This window comes from Penaeus monodon, chromosome 12 (assembly GCF_015228065.2).
Source record: "Penaeus monodon isolate SGIC_2016 chromosome 12, NSTDA_Pmon_1, whole genome shotgun sequence".
Lineage (NCBI taxonomy): Eukaryota > Metazoa > Arthropoda > Malacostraca > Decapoda > Penaeidae > Penaeus > Penaeus monodon.
This window is the reverse complement of record NC_051397.1, coordinates 46441197-46451196: the sequence shown is the minus strand read 5'-3', so window position 1 is coordinate 46451196 and position 10000 is coordinate 46441197. Positions and strand designations below refer to the sequence as shown.

The 10000-nt window shown below is 37.2% G+C and overlaps 1 protein-coding gene across 6 annotated transcripts in view; it reads left to right on the top strand.

Annotated features, from left to right (window-relative positions):
- Positions 1–10000, top strand: part of LOC119579483 (mediator of RNA polymerase II transcription subunit 12-like protein) — a 40910-nt gene that overhangs the window by 11283 nt on the left and 19627 nt on the right. For 5 of the 6 annotated variants that reach the window (XM_037927332.1, XM_037927334.1, XM_037927333.1 and 2 more), the window contains exons 13-26: positions 1–40; positions 276–473; positions 943–1063; positions 1236–1351; positions 1749–1880; positions 2259–2385; positions 2653–2789; positions 3529–3659; positions 3855–4036; positions 5056–5268; positions 6610–6762; positions 8132–8236; positions 8595–8716; positions 9738–9853. The exon at positions 1–40 is cut by the window's left edge and continues 142 nt beyond it. In XM_037927332.1, the coding sequence (XP_037783260.1) occupies positions 1–40; positions 276–473; positions 943–1063; positions 1236–1351; positions 1749–1880; positions 2259–2385; positions 2653–2789; positions 3529–3659; positions 3855–4036; positions 5056–5268; positions 6610–6762; positions 8132–8236; positions 8595–8716; positions 9738–9853 (1893 nt within the window). The remainder of the gene's footprint in view (positions 41–275; positions 474–942; positions 1064–1235; positions 1352–1748; positions 1881–2258; positions 2386–2652; positions 2790–3528; positions 3660–3854; positions 4037–5055; positions 5269–6609; positions 6763–8131; positions 8237–8594; positions 8717–9737; positions 9854–10000) is intronic. The other variant, XM_037927335.1, reaches the window with a different exon arrangement.

Here is a 10000-nt window from a genome sequence, read left to right as displayed (position 1 = left end):
CGACCTTAAGGCTGATACGTCCTTTGGAGAGAAGAAGGAGGTGAGCAAGGAATTTTTAGAGATTTACAAACAGGGCTGAGATAACCTAGGAGGAGCCAATAATAAGTCACTAGGACATCCCCCTATATTGGAGGCTTAACTAGATTTAGCATCATTGTGCCCAACAATTAGTATTATGACCTAGCTCCCTTGGGTCTTTACAAGTTAAAAGAAATTAGGTTGTAATATGAGCAAGTTCTTAGATAGGAATTCATTATTTTAACCTATATTTACAGGATGGAACAGACAACATTGATGATGATCTGGGCAAGATCCTGCAGAAGATTGCTGTCAACACAAGCTTAGAGGAGTCAGGAACAGGCGGACGAGGGGAGTTGGGAGGAGAGGGAAAGCAGCGACAGCCGAGGCACCTTGTTTATGCGCAACACTTCCCTCTGCCTCAGGACGATGCCTACATGCATGAGATCAATCAGGTTGGCAAAAGGAAATTTACCTTGTGTCAAATCCTTTTTTGATATATGTGTGTGTGTGTGTTTGTGTTTGTGAGTGTGTGTGTTTGTGTTTGTGAGTGTGTGTGTTTGTGTGTGTGAGTGTGTGTGTTTGTGTGTGTGAGTGTGTGTGTTTGTGTGTGTAAGTGTGTGTGTTTGTGTGTGTGAGTGTGTGTAAGTGTGTGTAAGTGTGTGTAAGTGTGTGTAAGTGTGTGTAAGTGTGTGTGTTTGTGTGTGTAAGTGTGTGTGTGTGTGTGTGTGTGTGTGTGTGTGTGTGTGTGTGTGTCTGTATATGTCTGTGTGTCTGTCTGTCTGTGTCCCCCCCAGACTACAACTAATGTGTGCTTGTTTGTGTGATCAGAGAGTTCTCATTTTTTCTCCCACATTTCCTATACAATTGACCTAACTGGGATTGACAACACCCTCATATGAATATCTAAATTGCTTCACACAGAGATATGTGCTACTGTATGGAGTAGGCAAAGCCAGAGATGAGGCAAGGGCTGCCATCAAAAAGCTTACCAAAGAGATCTGCAAGTTGTTTGGGAAAAAGTGTAGCATTGATATTGCAGAAGGTATTGTTTTAGTTTTGTTTTCTCTTGTTTTTCTCTCTTATTTCCTTGTTCTTTTTATGAATGTTAACATTTTATGATTGGGTTTTGTATAATTAGATTGATTATATAGTAGATTATTCTTTATTCATATTGTTGCAACCATTTTAAAATTTTGGTGTACCCCTTTCCCAAGGTGGCAAGGTCAAGAAATCATCAAGAGGTGAATTCAGCTTTGAAAACATTATGAGCAGGTTTTGTGCACACTCCTACTTTGATCAACATCACATTACCAGCACAGTTGCGGCTCAGGTGAGTTTCATTTCTTTGTATGGTTAGACTTCAATTTTATCATTGTTTTTCTCTGTATGTAGTTTCCTCCCACATTTTTCTTTCTTTCCCCGATTATTTCATCATCAATTTATTTTTTTAATGTTTGATTTACATCTTTGTCATCAGTGTTGACTTCATTTTTGTTCAGAAATAATTCATGAAATAGATTATTCCTGTATCTATAACTGTTCACATCAGTGGAGAGTGATAGATAGATAAAGTGAATAATTTTTCTAGTTAATATGTTTTTCAATTTTTAGGAGATACAGAAAATTATATGAATAATCCAAAAATTTGTTGATCTCTTTTTTTTCCCCCACTCCAACTTCCCCTTTTTAATTTTCATCACTCTTGTTCTTTCCATTTCTTCATACAGGTCCTGGAAATGCTATCAGGCTATGGTTCAGGGATGTCAAGCTACCTGCCAACACACGAGCACATTGCGTTCCTGATGGACCTCATGGAAGTGGCGCTGAATGTTCATGGGCTGATTGAACTGTGTATTCAGGTGCGGCACTGGGACTTCTCCCACTATGTCTGCGATAGTAGTTCATTTCTGTGTGATTATTATGAACGTTATTTGATTAATATTGAAGGTGGTGTTTGGCTGATTTCTGGAAAGGATTATTGTGAGAATGATGTATTTATTATTTACACTTTCTTCAGTTATTGCTGGTGATGATGGGTGATGAGCATTATAATGATAAGTAGGATTAAGACATAAATTTAGCACAACTATTAAGTATGATATCAATTACAGTAATTTTACAGCAAAACTACCATATTGCCACATCTTGATTCATCACATACTCTTATTCATTTCTTCATGAATATTGTTTGTATCCTCATCATTTTCTAATAATTTACAATCTCTTCACATATTTAGATAATCAAAGAAGTCACAGAGATAGAAGCACAGTTGGTAGAAAGGGGTTGTCTGGCGGGATGGTACTGTCCTACCCTCCTCCTGTATGTGGTTGGCGTTCTCAGGAAGTATCACTGCTGTCTGCTAGGTATGTACTAGGCTGCTATGGGTTTCTATGGGACTGCTACATATATAATTGCAGGTCAATTGGTGTCTTCAAAGGACTCCTTTATTTGATTTTAAAATGTTGCAGGGGTTATTTGTTTTCATAATCTAATGGTCTTGGACTACTCTCTGTTGTAGTGTAAATAGTGATAGACAGTGGATTAGATTTAATGTCTTACTGATTGATCATTTTCTTGGTTATTCTTCGTATTTGTTTACCTATTCTTCATCTTTTTGCTTGGGAGTGCAGTGTCCCAGGAGCAGACTTCAGCAGTGTTTGAAGGTCTGTGTCGCCTTGTCAAGGGAAACCCAGCAGACTGCACCTCAGCAGAGCGTGTTGTCTTTGCCTATTTGTATGACCTTTATGCAAACTGCTCATTTTTAAAGGTAAGGAAGTATAACCTGTTGTTGGTAAGAAATTAGGATCTGTAGCTGTTGACTGCCAATGTAATAAACTGAGTTCTTTGTAAGAACTGTGTTCATGATTTTAACCCAATGGTGCTAAGATGGCAAGAATACATGCCATGTTCACTGTTTTTTGTCTATTTATTGTTTGTTCACATGCAAATGCTTAATCACCCAGGAGTTAACTACTAGCCCTAACTATCTTTCCTAGATTTTCAATTTTTTTTTTTTTTTTTCTTGTTGCTTTTAGTATTGTTAATGATATAATTATAATCATTATGTTAATAATAATAATTACAACCTCAATATTAATGCATACATGGTGAGTCCTTCCAAGTGAAATTCACCATAATAACTGGGTGGTAGTTATACCAGCGAGTGCCCACTGCCAGGGCATTTGCTCAGGAAGTTATTCACTGCTGCTCCCAACCTGTTGGATTGTAAGCGGAGAATGCAAGTGTCTTGATATGGTCTATTTTATGGCTGTCTTATCTGTGAGATGCCTCTCATTGTTGGATTAATAGTATTAGAAAAAAACTAATCCTGAAAACTCAATCAACCATGAAAGCTAGTGAGCCCATGATATGTAACTACTGGCTTCTTCTTGGCTTGCATCCCTGCAATATTTCATTATTAATTAATTGAAATAAGATTACTGTTTAATGTCTTTATTTATGAAAGACATTATGTGACTTGGAGTTTTCCTTGTTTCAATTGACAGTCAAAGCACCACGAGCTTTTTGCCCCACTGTATCCCAAGATTAAGCAGTGCCTCTATGCTAGCATCACTCCTGCACAAGGTACTGATCCATGGTCACTCCAGTTCATGGATGAATACATTAAGAATCCAAAGTAAGTAGAAACAAGTCTTTTACCATTATATATATATTTGTCAATTTTTATATATTTTTTTAGCCATTGTGGGTTTTATGTTTTAGGAAAAGATGATTGAAGCATAGAATTTAATTTACCAATATGTCTGTGTATTTGTAATATATATATATATTATGTGTTAGAATTAACTCCCTTTTTGCTTACTCATGCTAGGTTAAAGGTAGACTCAAGCATATTAAAACAGCTAGCAGATCCAGCCAACCGGTACAGCTTCGTTTGCAATGCTATTATCGACGCTTGTTCACCTAACACGTCTAATGAGAAGCTCAACGACATGGCCATTTTGTGTGCAGAGTTAACTGCCTCCTGCACAGCCTTATCTGCAGAGTGGCTTGGTAAGTTCTCTTTATGATTGACAGACTGGAATGGTCAGGTTTATTTTGTGAATTAAAAAAACACAGTTCTTGTATTAACTCCTTAGATCTGGATGCTTCACTGCCTGCCCGTGGCCCAAAATACAGGCATTAAGCTTAATTGAGTGGCCATTCTGCTGGTTATGTGGCTTGTAGGCCAGGCGCACACAAATACTCGTGTGTGGTGACAAGACTCCATGCCTCCCCCTTGCAATGTTATTTTTAGCTTTTTTTTATTTTTGCCATTTTCATTTGTTTCTATTTGTCATTTCATATGCTTAATTCAGATGTTAATTGACTGTTTTCCTTAAACAAACCCCATATCATCTCTCAAAGTAGTCCATAACTTTGTTGAATAATAAAGATAATAAGTAATGTTTTGTTATTTATGTCATTTTCTTATTTTTTCCTAATTTTCAACTTCTGTAATACAATTTGCACCACCACAGATCACATTGATCAGGAATAGCATCCTGAGCATGGAAATCACGTCTTCCCTAGAACTGGCACTCTTCCAGTCATGTCACATGGATGGTACATTATGCAATTGTTTATTGATGGAAATAATGCAATAGTCACTTCCTAAATGCCACTGAGTCTAATCACCCTCCAAGAGCTTTGTGCACTTGTGGTGAAGCATTCCCATCACCCCAGTCTGCAGCCGAAATGCTCGTGATGGCAAGTTCCTGTCACTCCGGCCCTCAGCCAGATTTTTGCATGATGGCATGTTCATGTCATCCAACCCACAAGCCAAATGTTTTCATGACAGGATGGGCTCGTCATCCAGATCATAGGGGTTAAGATAATGATAGGAAAATATAGAACTATTTAGTGAATATATTGTTTTCTTCTAACAATGTATTATGAAACTGATTTTTTGTTTTGATATCCATATACTCTATGATTGATACTTATAGTGTTGTTTCTGATGGCATTCAAACAGTCTTCCATGCAAAACCCAGTACCATACACATAACACAACAATCCCCAAATTCCAACAGGAGTGCTAAATGCACTGTGCTGCTCGTCAAAGGAGAGCCCGGGGTACATTGATGTACTAACGCAGGTGGGTCTCCGTGACCCCCTAGCTGCCCCAACCATCCACAGCTCACTTGCTGTCTTCACTGCTATCCTCATTGCACGACATTGCTTTACTCTTCCTGACTTCCTAAAGTGTGTTGTTCTGCCCTCCCTCATGGAGGCTTGGAATACAGGCAAGTACCTAGCAAATAGCAGATAAGGTAATAAAAAAGTAATGTGTATGTTTAAAAGGTTTTTGTTATCTCCATTAGTTTATTATTTTTTATGTAGGATTTATTCTCCTGAAAAGAAGAGTTTAGAGGGGGATGTCTATGTGTAATAATGTGTAATTAACCTTTGAAGTAAGTAGTATGTAATTAAGGGAGTGAATGTCAGCTTAGCCATTTAAGGAATGATTTTGATTTCTCAGACTTTAATTTATTATTATACAATTAGTTCATTTGTTTTGCATTAATTTGTTTCATATTCAATTTTAAGTTTGGACTGGGATTATCTTGGTCAGTGGTACCCACACATCAATTCATCTCCAAATTCCAATCTTAGAACTTTCATATCATCTCATGTGAAGATTCTTAGAATACAAGGGATGAACTTGTTAGGTGTCCAATTTTCATTTTATGATTGATTCATAATCTTCACTCAGCTTTCTATCCTGTGAAGTATGGGACTTTGCCATTAATACTCTATATCCAATTATTCTGGAGCTGTATTTCTTGCTTTGCAACAATTGCTGTTTAGTTCAGCAAAAATTTCAAGAGGCAAACTTACTTGGAGTCTGGGTGCATTAGTCACTGAGCACTATGTCTCTCCTATCCAGCACATGAGGCAATCAGCAATTTGTGTACTTCATTGTTTATAGAGACAATCATTCTGCATCTCTTAGCTGTGATTAGATTTCTTTACGGTGTCTGGGAGACAAAATAGTGTAAAGATGAGTGGCATCAGTCTTTTCTGATGTAATTTGGATGGTACATTCATTTTCAGGCATGCAGTTTTATTAGGGCTGCACTGGCTTAATGTTCATGACACATTTATTATATTTAATGTCATAATTTAGATAGCTGAAAAAACTAAACTACAACATTTTGCAAAAGTATGCTGAAAATTGTGGTTGCTTTTTTTTGTATATCCATAAGTCAGGAATTGTAAGCTTCTTCCTGAGCAGATCTTCCTGTTACCTTGCAAAGAGAAATTGGTCTGGTACTCAGATTTTCATCTTTTTTTTCCTTATGTTTGACCTGGGTATACCAAAAAATTAAAGTCTGATTATGACAAGGGTGAAGGGTAGAGGTAAGGAGGAGAAAGGAGTTCCTTTGATATGGCTGGAATATATAGCAACCTTGATATGACAAAGGTGATATACAAGGCTTATGTCAGTGAAAAAAGCTGTAAGCTGATTTGTGTGACTGTGTGACTGCTTCGTGTGTGGAGGACGGAGATCGAGGCATAAATTTTAACCAGTTTCTTGTTTCAGTGTTTCTTTTCTTTTTTGTATGTTCTTGTAAACACTACAGATGCCCTGAATAAGCTTATCGCTGACAATAACCGCCCACCTCACACTGATATGGAATGGAGTTCTTATGGATGCAATGCAAGAGATGACCTTGACAATATATTTAACTCTTTTGATGGAAGACATTTTAATATTTCGGGAACATTCCTCGGAGGTAGGTGGAGGGAAGCTGCTGAGGTGATTATTTTGTGTTTTCTCAAGTTTTTGCAGTTCTTTGAAAACATTTTAAATTTTGTGCTTGGCGGAGTTAGAGAATGACTGAAAGCAGAGCTGCCTACGAATGTCAGTGTCTCACCTGGTTTGTGTGGATTGGATTTTGTTACACAGCATAATGTTCATCTGCCTTTTGACAAGGAAAGTATAACCTCAGACATAATCTAAACATCTGAACCAAACATAAACATGTGTTTTTTTTTTCTTTCCACTGTAAAAAAAATCTTTTCCCTAATCTCAAATAAGGGAGTCTACATTACATCACAATATATGCAGTTTTAACATTTTCTGTCTGTACTTTTCATGTTTATTTTTTCTTTGTCTTTTTATGCTTTGCAGAGCTGGAACAGAGGCAGGGCCTACATTGCATATGTCTTATGTGATTTGTGTGGATTATTGCACCATATTTTGTTAGTTTCTACACAATATCAATATTGATTTTTCCGACTACTCATACCATATTTTGATTTGTGGGTACTACAGTGTACCAATGTCATACCATATTTCTTTAGTTTATGTATATCATATCAGTATTGATTTCTATGATTTGCTACACCATATTTTGGTTTCTGTTTTGTACACCATGTATTTACACCAAACTTTGATTTTTGTCTTTTGATTGAATGTGAGTGGCTCTCTTCTAATGGTGGGGTGATTCTAAATGTTAGATATTTATTTAAGACTAAGTATGAAATGTTTAGTGGTCAGTGTAATTGTTTAGATCATTAGTTTCCAGTTGAAATTACATGAGAAAAAATATAAACGGTTACTTAATTATAGATAAGCCACAGAAGGGAACCACATTATAGATTGCATTATATTTGCACCTATGATTTGTACTTTATTTTTTTTCTCTCTCTCTCTCTTTCTCTCTTTATAACTCACTCTCTTTATAGGTCTCTCTCTCACACTTCCCTTCCTTCCTTCCTTCCTTCCTTCCTTCCTTCCTTCCTTCCTTCCTTCCTTCCTTCCTTCCTTCCTTCCTTCCTTCCTCCCTCTCTCCCTCCCTCTTCCCCCCCCCCTCTCTCTCTCTCTCTCTCTCTCTCTCTCTCTCTCTCTCTCTCTCTCTCTCTCTCTCTCTCTCTCTCTCTCTCTCTCTCTCTCTCTCTCTCTCTCTCTCTCTCTCTCTTACTTTTTTCTGTCATTTTTTTATAGTTTTTTTGTTTTGGGTTGCACAGATAATTTTCTCACCCTCACTGATCCATCAGCATAAAGTTACTTTATTCAAATAATGTCACAAGAATGCCAATACAGGAAACTTATATGGGAGATGTTCTGAAACCTCCATAATCCCCTTCTCTTTTCTACAGGTGAGGGAAACCCTGATGCAGAACCTGGTGCTCGACTCACCTGCCACCTTCTACTGAGGATCTTCAAGAGTGTTGACACGCCTCAGCCCTCGCAGTACTCTGCTGGTATGGATTTGCATAGATCTCTCTCTCTCTCTCTCTCTCTCTCTTTCTCTCTCTCTCTCTCTCTGTGTGTGTGTGTGTGTGTGTGTGTGTGTGTGTGTGTGTGTGTGTGTGTGTGTGTGTGTGTGTGTGTGTGTGTGTGTGTGTGTGTGTGTGTGTGTGTGTGTGTGTGTGTGTGTGTGTGTGTGTGTGTGTGTGTGTGTGTGTGTGTGCGCTATTTTATATGTAGTTGTTCATGATTCCTTCATAATTTTCACATCCATGGTTAAAAGATAAATGATGTGGAAAACTGCAGTTATGGAAGTGGATGCAGATATCCAGTCTATCTCTAATGATATGTAACAAGTCATTTTTTACACAGGATCTTCTCAAAGTGTCACAGCTGGCATGTCACAACGCAGCATACGACTCAGCTGTGACAGGCATCTGCTAGCTGCTGCACACACTGCCATTACACTCAGCCCCGTTCTTGCAGTCCTGAAGGTTGGAATACTTCAACAATTATTAGGTTTATTAGTGTATAATCAGTTATATGAACTCTGGTGGAAAAAAAATTAAAAAAATTGTGAATTTGAGAAAATTCTCAGCTGTTCTGACTACATCCAGCATGCTCTGGGTGGAGTGTTAAGAAAATTCATAGAAATAACATACTATAGTTAATTGTAAATATAACATTTTGAGGGTGAACTGAGCACATATGCCTCCCTGATAGATGAAGTGTCTATCAGGAAGGTGCTCATATACTTGCATAAGAAATACAGAATCATTTAGCATTCTAGTGTACCATGGAGTAGCTAGCAACATCCTCCCAGTATACACACATTTTAAAAACAAAAACTAGAAATAGGCACATTACCATTAATTCTTTTCTTAACCCAATGTCAGCAGGTTTATGTACTGTCCCCTTCAAATTTTAGTGAGTTTTGTTACATACAGATGGCTCCACATGTTCTAAGCCAGCAAGGAGTCTATCAGTTGGCCCTAGTGACCGATCCTGATTTCCCTATTCCTGGAATTGGCGTGAAAATGTGTTTGTGTTTTTCATTCCAATACTGTTAATATTGACATTGTTATCATTCTTTTTGATATTATGATTAGTAAATTGTTATTGAAATATTAATAACATCACAATATACATTCAGACTATATACATTAACAAACCACTGGATATCATGGTGACAGTCCACATTATAATGCATTCCTATGGGAAATTGCTTTGTCAGAATTTGTCAAATTGTTATTTGTCATATTTTTCTGGGTCATATTAATATGAATAATGGGGACCCTGTGTATATCACTTTTATAATGTTGTAAAATAACTTAAGTATACTGGTTGTAAGCTAAATAATTTTCAGTGTCAAGTAATCTTTCAAAGATAATCAACTAATGCAGTTCTTTTGGTATGGAAATATAAGAAATGGTGTACAGATAGTACAAAGGATTTATATACAATTCTTTAGTACCCAATAACATAAGCATATTTAAAGTCATGTTTGATTTCCAGGCCATGCTAATTGTAAGTGATGTGCTGAGTGGTCAGAGCAAAAGCCAGGCATCCATTTCTGACATTCTGGGAACCTCTGACATAGGCAGCGGTTCCAATGACTCTGACATGATGGGGTAAGTGACATATACTCAGACATGAATTCTTGCATGAAATAATAAGACATTTTTTGTTTAGGAAAAAAGAAATGCTAAACTAAAGGTCACAATGTGTTCTTCAACAGAGTTTGATATGCACAGCACAAACTAAGGTGTATATTTTTG